Here is a 16,455-nt window from a genome sequence, read left to right on the forward strand (position 1 = left end):
GAAAATGTTCGCAACGTTTAGTCCTCCATTGTGACAGGACCAATGGCATAATATGCCATTAAATGGTCTGATATTGTCCTCTTTTCATGGGTGTGATGGGCGGAAAATCTTGATGCTTTTGAGGCTGAAGCCTTGGTTAATTTATTTTATTGACTTGTAGACATAAAACGCTGCGGTAAATTGCTGTTCATTAGCATTTTTCTGATCTGAATGCTGCGTTAGTATTCTTTTGATCTGAGTAGTTTGAAGAAACCGGAGGAGGAGGAGGAGGAAACAACTTTATTTTGTTAACTTGCTTAGTGAGGGGTGGCTACCAGGAACCGGAAAACTGTGCTGTGTGGTTCATTCACTTGGTGGCCGGCCCTTATTGTAATTCGAATGGTAATCACCAGTCACTCTTACTACTATTGTTTGATTGGCTCGAGTGTTTGAAACTTAGTTCGGAAGCACCAGCTTTGTTTGTTCTTTTGTCCCCTTACCTTTTTTGACAAGATTATTTGGCAAAAATCTGTGTGTCAAAAGAGTCTTTTTTCTACTTGTAGCTTTGCTGCCAAGAAAGCGTTCGTCTAGTCTGCACATAGATCATAGATGGGTCGTAATATGCGGCGTGTATAAAGTTTGCCAGACGAAGTGTAACACAATTTTTCATCAGTGCTTCTGAATTGCATGGCTTGTAACAGCGCAGCGACTGTGAATGACGGTTAGCGATATATGATGCTCTGTGAATGGTCGCTAGCGCACAATCGGGGCAGAATAGCTTTGATGACGATCTCTAATTGCCCAGTTCCAGCGGCAAAATGCGTGCGCATGCGTGCTCGAATTTCGCCACTGCATCCGGACAATTAAGGGACAGATAGATTACAAGCATTTCGTGCCTTCTGGAAACGGTGACAATACTTTGCGTGTCGTTGATCGCGAATAGCAGGTAAAAAAAAAACAGTGGTACAGGTTCTATGCACGCCACCGTGATGACTTAGGCGTACACGAGGAATATACCGCATGGCTTTGGAGCAAAATCGCCGACCTTCGTGCAATTATGCTCCTTGCTGGGCACAAAATGACGATAAAGAAGTACAACTGTCCGCTCTCCTTACGATTCTAGGCTTGTAGCGCAGTGGAGTGGTGGGAGAGGCTGCCACGCCCCCTTCCTTGGCTACGCTCTTTACGGCCTATTGAAACGGCCGGAGGGATAGGCGCGATGGTGTAATCTCGGGGGTCACACTTGAAGAAGGATTACAAGCGGACGGCCATCTCATTGGCAGTTTATAGGCAAAGCACAGCAAGCTTAAAGGTGTCAGATATTGGTTCTGGTCCTATTTGCGGCGAGTTGTCTTTTCGTCAGCTTTCAGCTTGAGTTTTCGTATTTTTTCTAAATTTAATTTATAAATAGCAAGTTAACTTCTGCTCACACTCATAAGGTTGCTAGTCAGCGCAATGTGTGTGTCACGTTTTTTTTTTATTCGCGCTTCGTCGGAGCGCTGGTCCTCTAGAATTTGAACTATGCCACACCAACCGGTCCAAATTATGCCCTTAAGAACTTCCACACCAATTTCCGGGCTTCTCTGTTTTTTTTTTATTTGTGTGGCTGTAACTGACTTCTGCCGCTGTCACTTCTTGTGAGAAGTTTGATGATGCAAGCGAATGGCTGACTGGCTATTAATATTCATTTACTGGTCGCACCGGAAAACATTGGGAAAGACAGTGTGCTAGTTGCGTCTAAAGCTCACCTGTTCACAGCTGCAACGTATGGGCTGTCTTCATTGCATTGTGCATTTATAGTCGTCCCCATAATTGTCTCTGAAATTAGTGATCCAACGATTAACACTTCGCGCCGCCGCGAATGCCTTCATATAAATGTGTGACAACCGACTCACCACAAATGATGTCCAAAGTGCATAGTGTGACAAGAGGCACGACGTCGAACGTCTTATTTTCCCGGGACAACATGGCCAACTTGTTAGATAGGACCATAGATTCTGAATTTATGGTGGGCATGAAGTCCTCGAGGATTCGAAAGTGAAATGAAGGCGTGAGAAGGCGTCGTCTTGTACGCCACTTTTCACCGGCACTGCAACAATACGATAAAATTTAAATTAACAGCAAGTACACGCGAACCAAGACAATGTTATTGAATAACATCCACAAGTACATTATATATCTCATTTTGCGGAAAATAGGCAATGTGCGCAACAATCAACTAAAGTTAGGAAGCCGTTGCCACAGATTGAGGAAGTGGCGCATATTGGGAATCATTTGGAAGTCACTCGCTCGGCTTAGAATTGCGCAAAAGTTTATTGAACGGCAATATGTGTCAGTGTTGTACATACCGATCAATTATGTGTGCGTGACTACACCTGCTTAGGTGAAAGCATGACAACAACGATGGTTCGACGACAATGGCACCAAGACTAAGTTATTCTACTCTGACGAAGGAGCAGTAAGTAACACCTGTTCAGTTACGTCGAGTGCCGATCTCAAAAGTAAAAGGTTTCGGCGCTTTTGCACGGTCGTGAGCAACATTCAATTTCCCTGCATCGAGGTAGATCTTTATGCTGTTTCAAACTGCCGCGAAACTACTGAAAGTCGTTGCTAACTGGGCAGGTGCAATGTAAGGAGCAATTTCTTGTAATTCTATCCCTATCTTCCACCACTTTTGATAGGTTATCTTAGCGATAACAAAGGTGAAGCGCTGCGGCACCTGGCCTACTGACGAAGCGTTTTTCTTCTTTCAGGGGTTTTACGTGCCAAAACCAGTTCTGATTATGAGGCACGTCGTAGTGGAGGGCTCCGAATTAATTTTCACCACCTGGGGTTCTTTAACGTGCATTACAACGCAAGCACACGGGCATTTTTGCATTTCGCCTCCATCGAAATGCGGCCGCCGCGGGCGGGATTTGATCCCGCGACCTCGTGCTCAGCAGCGCATCGCCTTAGCTAACTGAGCCACCACGGTGGGTATTGAGAGAAAAAATATTTGCGATCAAGTTGCCAAAATATCGTGTGAGCATCATTCAAATGTGAAGACGGGATGACCGGGACGTGACTTAACGATTTCTAGGCGGGGCGTGGCATTTCAGGAATCGGCTGTCGTTTGTGCGCAAGCGCGAGTAAAAGCGGGTGCGAGTGAGAAAATTTGGGTGCTTTTTCTCCATGAATGTCTGATTTTGCCTTACGGAGGAGAAGTTTCTTTGCTCGTTTTGCATGCAGTTGTCGGCGCGCCGGCATTGCGGAAGTGAGGTTGCGTTGGTTTACGCTCGGACGCTGGCTGCTGGCACGGTGAAGCGGTGGGCACTGATGCCCAATTTTGGTACATCTACGTCGCACGTACGCGAATCCCAGAAGCTAAAGGTACGTCGGACAGACTTTCTCTAACCTGCGGTGCTCGTGCTGAGTCAGTCATGCCGGATTATACCTTCCTCGCCCGTTACGGCGCTCTACAGGTAGACAGACGGACGAAGAACTTTAATGAAGGTCCCGAGAAGTTGGTTTTCCCGGGGGAGCAGTAGGGGCCATAGTAGAGACCGGGCGTGCTCTCCTGGAGCAGTATCTTCGGTCATTCCAGCATTTTCATAGGCTGAAGGACGTTTATTTAACTCAAATGGGACCACTAACCAATGCTTTTGAAAAGTCATGGAGAGCAGCATGCGCCCTAGCTTCCAAGGAAGTTGTGTTGTTCGAAACAGCAGGATAATGACATTGCAATAAAAAAAGACACCCCCGAAAGCTTGCCGCCGTCAGCACTGCAGTTGGTCACGTGAGGGATATACACTCAGCGAGGTCAATTTCTTCTGAAGTAGGCCCATTACCTCGCAGATCGACTTGCCTTGAGATGTATGCACTGTCATGTATTTGTCAAGTTATGGTTTGCGCCCACGGAAATAAAATCCTAACCCGGATTTATTTTCTTGAATCACGCGTCGTGGGATCTATCGTGAATTATGGAATGGTTTGTTAACTGTAAATGGCCTATTCGTTGCTCTTGATAGGCTCAGCTAAATTCCATTCGTGATTATTCTTGCAGTGGGCATCATGGAAAGGAGTGCGGGCTAAAAGTGTAATGAAGAGCTTGACCTTACAAGTGAAAAAACCTTACAAGACTGTTGCGCACAAACACACATGAATGCAACCATCTCAAAGGAAAATAAGGCTTTACAATCTCAAAGTAAGTAGCTAATTAGGCAATGATTAAAATTGTGAAATAAGCATTTGTAATGCTTACAGGACATTGAAAAAACTTTATAAAAATCTATATAATCCAACACAGTTCAGAATGGCTCCTCTTAAAGGGCAGTGCAGGAATGTTTGAACAAGGTTAGAAAGCAGTCGAAATCTGATGTGAGCCAATAAGCTATTCAGTTGCATGAAAAGTCCCTCGGTCTATCCTACGGTTTTCGTGGTCCCCTCTGTTATATCTTGCCTGCCTCATAGACGAACGCGATATCCCGTTGACGCTAACCATTTGGCAATTGCTCATGATCACAAGTTATTCTAGAACGGAAGCTTGCGCATGCTTATACGTGCCGACCGTCAGTCCGTGTGTCGCTAACAAAGCCGCGTGGAGCGATGACGGCCCTTGCGTTGCCTAGCAACATCGCCTAGCAGCGGAGCGCCGCCTAGTCGCTCTAGCTGCGCCACCACCTCCTCGCCCCGCCGGATGTATGGATGCTATGAGCGTCCCCTTTGAAACGAGGTGGTGGGTTGCGCCCCCAAGCTCTTGCTATTATTTTGCATTGTGCCCTACCTTTATTTTTGAGAAACACACAAATACAAAGAATTCCAGGCATCAACCTTTCTGAACCATTACTGGGAACTCTGTTTCTGTGCGTCTCCGTTGTTTGTGGTCTCCCTACTTTTCTGCCACCAAACCTCCAACCGCCTCTTACTATACAGGTGACATGTTTACTTTGCCCGTGCTATCCCTTAACCCAAGGACTTCAAGGAGGTCAGAGGAGCCTAGACTTGCAGCTGGGTAGATTTCTTCACATTACAATAAAACATCTTCCACCGTTTCTCTAGCTTTACCACAGCAAGCACATGCGGCGCCGCCCTTGGTGTACTTCGCTTTATAACTGCGCCTACTAAGGCATCCTGATCTCGCTTCGAAAAGTAAGGAGCTTCCCTTTAAGTTATCATAAATTGTTTCTTTCCTGATTTCCCTTTTTCCTTTGAGGTAGTTAGTCATAGCAAGTTTCTTTTCCAGTGCCATCACCCATAACCTTGTCTAAGCCTCTCTCATATTGCGTTTGACGTTCTTTGTTGCCAATGTTGCTGGCCATACCGGTCGCATATTTGCTGGTAAGCTTCCTAGTTCTTTTCCTCCACTGTGAGTCAATGTATTGCCTGTACAAATATCTGAATACTCTTGCACCCCATCTACTTTCTTCCGTTTCTCCTCAGTCGTTCTTCAAAATCAATTTTACTCTGAGCCTCCCTTGCTTCAAAATTTGTCCAGCCCATATCACCCTGCACAGCTTCATTAGTAGTCTTCCCGTGGGCGTCCAACGCCAGGCGTCCCACTGACCTTTGGTTGCCATCGAGTCCTGATTGCACGCCTGACTTCAAGCAAACAACCGCATTTCCAAATGTAAGCCCTGGAACCATTACACCATTCCACATACCCTGGAGCACCTCGTACCTATTGCATCCCCATAGCATCCTGTGTTTCATTATGGCCGCATTTCTCTTCCCTTTTGCTGTTGTTGTTTTCTCCTGTCTCTCCAGATATCTATCGCCTTCGTTTATCCATATACCAAGGTATTTGTATTATTTTACCCGAGGTATTTCCTGGCCCTGAATCAACACTCTCGGTTCACTGTTTTCATTGAATACCATAAAACATCATTTTTTAACGCTAAATTTGAATCGTAACTTCTCACAATATTCTCCACAGATACCAGCCAGACGTTGCATATCAATTTGCTTGTTAGCAAGCGACACAATGTCGTCCGCATAAAATAAACCTGGAAACTGCTGCTCAACTGTTGTGCCGGCTTGTTTGTATGAGAGGTTAAACCCGATATTGATTCCTTCTAGCGCTCGTTCCATCCTTACCACGTACATCATAAACAGCAGCGGGGATAAATGGCCGCCCTGTCTCCGTCCCTTGTTGATATCAACTTTATCCTAGCTCGTCATCCCTTCCCATTCAACATAAACAGCATTTTCTCGGTAAATCTCCCTCAATAGCTGTGTACCGTCGTTGCCTATACCTTCCCCTGCTAGAATATTCCACAAAATGCTGCGATCTACGTTGTCATATTAAGAGTTTCTGTCTATTTCTCTCCTATGCCTGTTTCACAAGTAGGTCTACAGCAATAAAATAGCCTCGTTACACCTTGAACGCCCCCCCCCCTTTCACGTCACGCAGGCTACATAATGACCTCAGCTTCACGCGCATCTTTGGCAATACGAACGCTTTTAACACATCCGCACTTCCACAAGCCATCCGCATGTGGAATGACCTTCCCGATGATATCGCCTGTGATAATACCCTGAACTCATGTCGCCACAAGCTTGAGGTATATATTTTTTGTCAAATAGTGCTGTAACATGGTCTCGTCGTTTAAGTTCTTTTGTTTATTTTGCTGTGTGTTGCGTTCTTGTTTGTTTCTTGTTTTCTTCTTCACTTGCACTCAAAGGCTCTTTTAGTGGTTATTTCGGAAACGTATTCTGTTGTGCTGCATTTTTTTTCTTCACTTGCGTTGGAGACTTGTTTTGCATTTTGCAATTTACTCTGTTGCGTTGCGTTTCGATGTTCACTTGGATTGTAACCCTGTTCCATACTAGTTTGCTTGTGCTTTCATTGTATTAAGTAAAACCCCCTTACTCAATTCCTTTTGTCTATAAAAGTCGGTAATGTCTAGAAAAGTCACATATAGTGGTCTTCTTTCTTTTCTGGATATTTCAGTACACTGAGTAAGGAGAAATAAGTTATCATCGAGCCGCCTACCGATTCTGAAACCTTTCTGAAAGTTTTCCCAATATGCCATTATTCTCTGCCCATGCTTGCAGCTTCAATTTAATCGCCTGCATTGCTAACCTGTATATTGCCGATGTAATGGTCAGCGGTCGATAAGAGTGAACTTTATCTTTTTCGCCCTTGCCTTTATAAATTAATTTCATCCTACTTTGTCTCCAACAATCTGGTATTCGCCTATTTTGTAAGCATTTTGCTACTGCTTTCAACAGAGCTTCCGTACTTTTTGGTCCTAGCTCATTAATCAGTCTAACGGGAACCTCGTCTAAACCTGTGGCTGTGCGCTTAGGAATTTTCTCTTCAGCTTCCTTCCAGTTGAAATTACTCAGCACCAACTCCTTTTCCGTCTGGTTTTTGTTCATTCTCTCTTTTTCCTCAGAAACCACCTCGCCATTGCCCTGAAATGATTCGGCTGTTGTTTTTCGAACATACTTTAATGCCGCTTCCCCTTCCAGTTTATTTCCATCTTCGTCAAGGATATGTTGCTGTACTGTTCCCAACTTCCTGCTTAATACGTTAATGTGGCTCCAAAATATTGTTACGGTGAAGGGAAAGAAGAAGGTGACGCGAACGAGAAGAAGACGAAGTCTCTGGCCGTTGCCTGAACGCCATATTTCTTCGCTTGTAAATATACATCCTTCTACACTCGTGGGCCTGCTTTCTTCCTGCAACATTTTGGTGGAAGGTGCTGGGTACAATCACGGAACTTCGCAATGGACGTCATCTACCTGCCGCCACAATGGCAGATCAACCGACACAACCGACAACGCCTCAGCAGTCCACGCCAACGGTCATCCTCACTCATCTGCGGGACCCGGGGACATTTTGTGGCACGGACAAGACCGACGTCGAGGACTGGCTTGCGATGTACGAACGAGTGTGCGACAACAGCAGGTGGGGTCCAACAATGATGCTAGCAAACCTCATGTTTTATCTGAAACGAACTGCGAAGCAATGGTACGATACGCATGAAGCTGACCTAACAAGCTGGGATGTCTGCAAAGAAAAAATGCGTGACCTGTTTGGCAGACCTGTCGGTCGTCAGTTGGCAGCAAAAAAACAACTTGCATGCCGCGCTCAGACGTCCACAGAATCCTATGTCGTGTACATACAGGATGTGCTGGCTCTCTGCCGCAAGGCTGATAACACCATGACCGAGGCGGACAAGATTGGTCACATACTAAAAGGTATTGCAGACGACGCCTTCAATCTCCTGATGTGTAAGGATTGTGCCACTGTGGATGCAATTATAAAAGAGTGCAGGCGCTTCGAACAAGCGAAAGGCCGCCGCGTCCCTCAACATTTCGACAGGCTGCCCAATACCGACGCGACATCTTCGTGCGCAGACCCGCCGCGGTTCGTTCAGCCGACAGGATCAGAAGATATAACGCGTATCGTTCGCCGTGAGCTTGAGGCCATGGCTCCGGCTCCACTTCGTTCCGACTGTCGGGAAAGTGTGCCCGCTATCTGGCTTATACAAGCGGTCGTTCGGGAAGAAATAGCGAGTTTGGGCATTCCATCTCTGTGCTCGGTCCGCCATACGAACACCTACCAGATTTCTCCGGCCGCTCGCTCCCAGACGCAAAGCTTCCCGCCACTCCGCCGCAACCCCGCTGACTGGCGCACACCGGATGATAGACCCATCTGTTTTAATTGTTCCGGTATTGGACACATCGCCCGTCATTGCCGTAATCGCTGGTCGTCGTCTCCTCGGTGGTCGTCTCCGAGTCACTACCGCCAAGTACCAGACAATCGCACTTTCTCGCCCTACACGCCGCCTCGGCACATCAACGCCGACAGTGCTCCACCAAGATCCAGCCGCTCCCCGTCTCCGCAAGGCCGTCGGTCCCGTTCGCCTCTCGTTCACCGCTCTTCGTCCCCATCTGCAACCGGTCGCTTCCCTTCGGGAAACTAGGCGGTGCAGCTCCCGGAGGTGAAGCTGCAACTCCGACCCGGCCCACAAATCCTCTGTTGACCCTGCCTACACGTGGAAACCTACTGGACATTGAAGTTGATGGTGTTCCTGTCACATCTCTCGTTGACACAGGAGCGCAGCTTTCAGTTATGAGCGCTGCTCTCCGCCGAAGGCTCAAGAAGGTTCTGACTCCCGCCGTACCGTGCACTGTGCGAGTCGCCGATGGGAGTACTTCACCTGTTCTTGGAATGTGCACAGCACGTGTGACCATTGCGGGCCATTATAGCGTTGTTTTATTTATCGTCCTCGAGCACTGTCCACACGACCTAATTCTCGGCCTCGACTTCCTTTCGAAACACTCTGCCCAAATTGACTGTTCCGCAGGTGTTGTACAGCTGGATCTGCCGCTTCCTGCCGATGCAGACGCAACAACTTGTGCTTCACCCCGCTTATGTTCTGCTGAGTTTGCACGGCTGTCTCCACAGGCGGCTACCAATGTCCTCCTGACGCCCTGTCCTCCCGTACCTGATGGCGAGTACGTCGTGTCTCCGCTTACTGACGTGGTTTTGTCACGAAATATTGCCCTACCGAGCACCTTAATCCGGATCCTCGAAAACTGCGCTCGGGTGCCCATCCTCAATTTTGGATTTTCGACGCATGTGCTGCCACACGGCATTGCCGTCGCACTTATCACTCCTTTGGATGAATTTGCGATTTCTTCTTTGGCCTCCGAATCCTTCCTGAGTACCAACGCACCTTTGTCACCCATTACTTCGTGCTCGACGCGTGCGGACGATGTTTGTAAGATGATCGCCCCTGACCTTCCTTCCGAGCAAAGAACAGCTCTTCGTCACCTCCTGTCATCTTATCGGGATATCTTTGATTTGGACGACCGTCCACTTGGTCAGACATCTGTTGTCACGCATCGCATCAACACCGGTGACGCCAGCCCCATTCATAGGCGGCCATATCGTGTCTCCGCAACAGAAAGGGCCATAATCCAGAAAGAGGTTGACAAGATGATGGACAAGGACATCATTGAAACTTCCAGTAGCCTGTGGGCATCACCGGTTGTCTTAGTAAAGAAAAAAGACAACTCGTGGCGCTTCTGCGTTGACTACCGTCACCTCAACAAGATAACAAAGAAGGATGTTTATCCCCTGCCTCGCATTGACGACGCTCTTGACTGCCTTCACGGATCCCAATACTTTTCATCAATTGACCTCCGCTCCGGCTATTTTCAGATTAGCGTCGACGAGATGGACCGCGAGAAAACCGCCTTCGTCACACCGGACGGTCTGTACCAATTTAAAGTCATGCCCTTTGGATTATGCAATGCGCCAGCTACATTCGAGCGCATGATGGACTCTCTGCTGCGCGGCTTGAAGTGGTCTACATGCCTCTGTTACCTCGACGATGTGATTGTGTTTTCGTCGAACTTTGAGAGCCACCTGAGGCGCCTCACGACTATACTCTCCGTGTTTCGCAGGGCAGGCCTTCAGCTAAACTCCTCCAAGTGCCATTTCGGTCGCCGTGAAATTACCATGCTCGGCCATCTCGTAAACGCCGCCGGAGCCAACCTGATCCACAGAAAGTCCACGCTGTGCGCAATTTTCCTGTACCTTGTTCAACAAACGATGTCCGTAGTTTTCTGGGCTTATGCTCTTATTTCCGGCGATTTGTGAAACAATTTGCCGACATCGCTCGCCCTCTCACTGACCTTCTTACGAAAGATGCCTCTTTCTCTTGGGGACCACTGCAGGAGCAAGCCTTCTCTACCCTGATCGAGCGGCTTACAACCTCCCCGATTCTGTCACACTTTGACCCTTCTGCGCCTACTGAAGTACGAACTGACGCGAGTGGTTATGGCATCGGCGCTGTCCTCGCTCAACGTCAACAGGGCCACGACCGTGTCATCGCTTACGCCAGCCGCCTTCTTTCCACGCCCGAGCGAAATTACTCCATCACTGAGAGGGAATGCCTCGCGCTCGTATGGGCGGTCGCGAAATTTCGGCCGTACCTTTTCGGTCGGAGCTTCTGCGTCGTAACCGATCATCACGCCCTCTGCTGGCTCTCCTCTTTGAAGGACCCAACTGGACGACTTGCGCGTTGGGCATTGCGTCTACAAGAATATACATTTTCTATTACGTATAAGTCAGTGCGCCTGCATAAAGACGCTGACTGCCTGTCCCGCAATCCCGTGGATCAACCGGACGATACCGATGCAGACTCGGACATCAGTATTCTGTCTCTCTCCGGCTTTCTCCATATTGGCGACGAGCAACGCCAAGATCCTGTTCTTCGAACACTTATGGAACGCCCAAGCTCCTCGCCTAATGACCCGTCTCTGCGGATGTTCACCTTGCGCGATGGAACTTTATACCGTCGTAGTGTTCGTCCTGATGGCCCGGAGCTGCTCCTAGTCGTTCCAAAGCACCTTCGACTGGCCGTGCTCCAGCAACTTCACGACGCTCCTACTGCTGGACATCTGGGCATCACTCGTACTTACGACCGCCTGCGGCGCCGCTTCTTCTGGCCCGGCATTTATGGCTCTGTGCGCCGTTATGTCACTTCTTGCGACCTGTGTCAGCGCCGCAAGACGCCTGCTATGCCTCCTGCTGGTTTGCTTCAACCAATTGCTATCCCTACAGAGCCCTTCTTCCGTGTGGGCCTCGACCTCCTTGGCCCCTTTCCTATTTCTATGAAAGGAAACAAATGGATTGCTGTAGCAACAGATTATGCCACAAGATATGCCATTACACGAGCGATGCCAACCAGCTGCGCTACAGATGTCGCCGACTTCCTACTATACGACGTCATCCTGCACCACGGCGCCCCTCGCCAGTTACTCACGGATCGCGGCCGCTACTTTCTCTCGAAGGTCGTCGATGATCTGCTCCGCTCCTGTTCTACAGAACACCAGCTTGCTACCGCATACCACCCCCAAACGAACGGCCTCACCGAACGACTCAACCGCACCCTAACCGAAATGCTGGCCTTGTACGTTTCCGACGATCACCGCGACTGGGACGCCGCTTTACCGTACATCACTTTCGCATACAACTCGTCCCGTCACGATACTGCCGGATTCTCCCCATTTTACCTTTTGTATGGCCGCGACCCCACCTTGCCCTTCGACACGTTGCTACCTTCCGCAGTACAATCACCCAGCACTGGTTACGCTCGCGATGCTATTGCCTTAGCCGCCCAGGCCCGAGAGGTCGCCCGTCATCGCCTCACAGTCTCGCAAGCTTCTCAAAAACGACGCTACGACCTTCGGCACCGAGACCACCATTTTTCACCTGGTTCCCTTGTCCTTCTCTGGACGCCTTCACGTCGAGTCGGCTTGTCGGAAAAACTGCTTTCCCGTTATTCTGGTCCATACCAGATCTTACGGCAACTGTCCGACGTGACATACGAGATCGCCCCAGTCGGTCCACCTTCAATGTCTCCCAACGTCACCAACGATGTTGTTCACGTCGCCAGGCTCAAGCCCTATGTCTCCCCATTAAGCGACGCTCCATAACCTGCACCGGGACGGAGCTAACCCCACCGGGAGGGTGATGTTACGGTGAAGGGAAAGAAGAAGGTGACGCGAACGAGAAGAAGACGAAGTCTCTGGCCGTTGCCTGAACGCCATATTTCTTCGCTTGTAAATATACATCCTTCTACACTCGTGGGCCTGCTTTCTTCCTGCAACAATATTCTAGGTGCGGCCTTCTTTTTCACACATATTTCTGACAACCAACGTTCACGTTCACCTTTAATCTTTGCTTGAACTAATATTTGAACCATGTTTTTTTTCCGCGGTATATTTCCTATTTTCTGTCTATTTCATCCTGCGGCAACTGTGAATTTCTTGCCTGTCTGTGTTCTCGTGATGATTTCTTTCGTTCGACGATCGCCTCCCGTATCTCCCTCTTCTACCAGCTTTTCAGCTTCCTTTTTCCATTCCAACAAGCATGTTGCTTCTCTTTCCTCATTTCTTTCGTCATTACACTTACAAGCTCACTATATTCCCACTCCTTGCTTGGCCATTTGTCAAGTTCTTTCTCGACTCTTGTGGCTATGTTTGCGATTTGTTCATCGTTCAAATTTGGACTGGTCATTCTTCGTTCCTTGCTCTCTTTCCCAACTACATATCCCATTTTCAAAATGATGCGTTTATGGTCACTCCCTATGCTGCTATCCCCTTCCTCGTCAATCACCATTTCTTTCAACTTATAATAAATTCCTTCTGTCATCAGACAGTAATCGATGGCCAATTGTCTATTTCCGCCTTCCCATGTGATCTGGCCATCACATTTAGGCCCCGTGTTCACAATAACCAGGGCATGTTGCTCACAGAGATCTAGCATTAACCTCCCGCTGTTGTCGGTATAACCATTTAGATCCTGTATGTGGGCATTAATGTCAGCCAACAGGATAATTTCGTCCTCCATTCCGAAACTCTTAATATCCGCACTTAGGCATATCACTAACTTATGATTCTTTTCTTTGCAATTTTTCCCTGTCCATAAATACGTCACTCCCAGCCAAATTTTCTTTCCACTGACTGTGCCTGATAGCCAAAGGTGCTCTTGACACTTTGAATTTACTCTTTTCCACTTGGCCCCCTGATGTATGAGCATTCCGACTCCCCCTCCCTTTCTTTCCAATTTGGTTCGGTTGCACCCTTCCCAAACGTAATTCTTTATTATTGGTGGCTCTTCTAAGTGTCTAAGGTGCATTTCTGTAAACAAGTGCACACCTATTTGGTCTCTATTTAACTGCTCCTCAATATCTAACCACTTTTCTTTTCATCTACCGCCCTGCATGTTTATATAACCTTTGCACAGCGAGCTCTTTTCTTTCTCGTTTTTTCTTGCTAGCGGTGCTGTTAGTCAGAGGTTCCCCTAAGGGACCTTCTTAATTACTACTTACCCTGGCCTCCTTAGCGCCCGTGGGCTCCCCAAAAAAGCAATTGCACGACCAGCGAGTCGCCAGCCCACTTCACGTCCAAGCCTGTGATCGAAGTGGATGCCGTCTCTTTGAAAGCCACCATACCTTCTCACTTCCCTGTTGACTTCCACAACCTCGAAACCTTTCTCTCGGCTCATTTGCCGAATCGCCTCATTAGTAGCCGCAACTGCTCTTTGTACCTTAATGTCACGCACATGTACCTCCGGCACAGTGCATACCACAATCTGCACCCGAGGACACACCTCATTTTCTTTAGCCTAGCATCGACATCGCAGGGTGTGTCGATTGGCTCAATTTCCGCGCTATTCTCATCAATCCCCTCGTCTACCTTGAGAGACCCCCCGCACCCTGCTCGCCTTCCCGCCCTTTTCGCCATCTGTTGCACTTGGCGTTCTCAAATGCTATCACCGAACCTTCCGAAGTACGTACCTACAAAAGGCCGATACGCACAGAATCTAAAAGTATCAGCACAAAATGTCGAGCAAACTTAATTCATGACACGTGCGCACGTGTTCGGAAACGTGGCCACACTCTGATTGTCCTACAAAAGCAATATTCTCTATGCAAATACACACACCCTAAAAACACTTATGGCTAATATCCATGAGACTTCCAACCTACTATTTCGAGACTAAAGGACTTAACGTACCACGCGGTCGCACGGGTTGAAACACGCGTCAGGGAACGACGTTCTGACTGTCCTAAACAACGAAATACACCCGATACACACACAAAGAAGAAAAAAAAACAAAAAAAAATCTGATAGCCCTGCCGATTCCCATCTATTTAAAGGCTAAAAAAAACAGCAAGTCTAACAATAGAAGCAAGCTCAAAGCATGCACACACACAGAAAAAAACATGTTTTCGTCGACGCCACGGAGCCCCGGAGAAACACGTCCGTCCCACACTACTGTCCACTGCAAACTGCGTCACACTGATGATGATGATGATGATTTATTGGCATCCCCTGTGAAACGGGGCGGCGACAAAATGTCACCTAGCCTACTTGATAAAGAACATGTATACTATACATGTTCTTTATCTAGCACTTTTGTAGACGTCTCATTATTTTTCTTTTTCAAAAATTTACCTTGTACCGCTACCTACGATTTTAGGAGATCGGGTCGTATCCATCTTTTCCCTGCTTTTTTTTCACCAGTACTCTAATCATCTCTTGCTGATCTCTACGGCTGATCTGTTGTTTCCTTCCACTTTAAACCGAAGCGCTTCTGGGAGTGGCACGTTCCCTACGGTTCTCGCTGGGTGGATCCCGTCGCATTCCATTAGGATGTGCTGAGTGGTCTCTGGATGTTTGCTGTACACATGCCTCATCTAGTTCCGAATATTTGTTCCGGTATGTTTTGGTCCTTAGACAACCTGCTCGAGCCTCAAATAGCAAGGCACTGCCCTTTGTGTTATCGTACAAATTTTCCCGTCTAATTTCTTTCTTCTCATTCTTGTAAATCTCCATTGTCCTTTTCGTTTCCATTCTTTGCATCCAATTCACGGTCTCTATTTCTCTCACTTTCTTTCTGGTGACTCCTGGTTGTCTATTTACAGTTTCGATTTTCCTGTACTTGGTTGTCAACTTCTTTGACCTCTTCCTCCATTCTGTGTCCACGCTTTTCACATACGGATACTTGTGCACTTTAGCCGCCCATTTCTTTTCATCCATGTTCCTGAGCCTTTCTTCAAAACTAAGTTTGCTCTGTGCTTCTCTGACTTCAAAAGAGGCCCAACCCATGTCACCCTGCTCTACATCATTTGTGGTATTACCGTGGGCTCCCAAAGCCAAGCGGCCTACTGATCTTTGGTTAACTTCCAAACCCGCCAATATATCTGATTTTAAGCATATAATGACATTTCCGAATGTTAACGCTGGCACCATTACTCCTTTCCAGATTCCACGCACCACCTCATACTTATTGTGGCCCCACAGTGCTCTGTGTTTCATTATTGCTGCATTCCGCTTCCCCTTTATTTTCAGATTATCTTGGTGGTTGCTTGAGCAATTCTTTCCTTCGTTTATGTGTACGCCGAGGTACTTATATTGCTTCACTATGGGTATTACTAGGTATTAAAGAGCGTAGCTAGGTGGCACTGCGGCTCCCGCCGCAGTGCCACCTAGCTACGCCTTGCCTAACCTCCGCAGCAGCGCCGCTCGCTTCTCCGCCGTAGGTCTGCCTAGCTTCTCCCCACAGCAGCGCGGGGACGAAGCTAGGCAATGGCGTCACTCCAGAGTATATAGCTCCGCGTCGCCGAGGCCCGGAGACACACTTTGCCTGTTGAGTTTACCTGCCGAGCCGCCGCCAGAGGCATCGGCTGCAGTAACGGGCACCCGGCGCGTTCGGCGCGAACGCAAGGAAACCCGGTCGGCGTCGGCAGCAGCTCTACGTGCCCCACTAATTAAGATAAGTGCAATTCTACGCTGGTATGATGAGCTGCAACGGAGCCAATGTGGAAGACGACGACGAACGCGGGAGCGATGGCACGAGCGCGTTCGCGCGGTTGCACCGAGGTGCGCCAACGTGCCAGCTGTGGAAGAAGACGACGACGCTCGAGATAGAACCAATTTAAGGCTACTAAAATGGTCAAGTTAAAG

The 16,455-nt window shown here is 48.2% G+C and overlaps 1 protein-coding gene across 1 annotated transcript in view; it reads right to left on the bottom strand.

Moving 5' to 3' along the window:
* Positions 1-16,455, bottom strand: part of LOC119458620 (cytochrome P450 4c3-like) — a 95,599-nt gene that overhangs the window by 31,631 nt on the left and 47,513 nt on the right. Inside the window, exons 5-6 of the mRNA XM_037720463.2 lie at positions 1,875-2,068; positions 1,728-1,797 (exon numbers count right to left, since the gene is read on the bottom strand). Coding sequence (XP_037576391.1) covers positions 1,728-1,797; positions 1,875-2,068 — 264 coding nt within the window. The remainder of the gene's footprint in view (positions 1-1,727; positions 1,798-1,874; positions 2,069-16,455) is intronic.

Source organism: Dermacentor silvarum, chromosome 7, assembly GCF_013339745.2.
Source record: "Dermacentor silvarum isolate Dsil-2018 chromosome 7, BIME_Dsil_1.4, whole genome shotgun sequence".
Lineage (NCBI taxonomy): Eukaryota > Metazoa > Arthropoda > Arachnida > Ixodida > Ixodidae > Dermacentor > Dermacentor silvarum.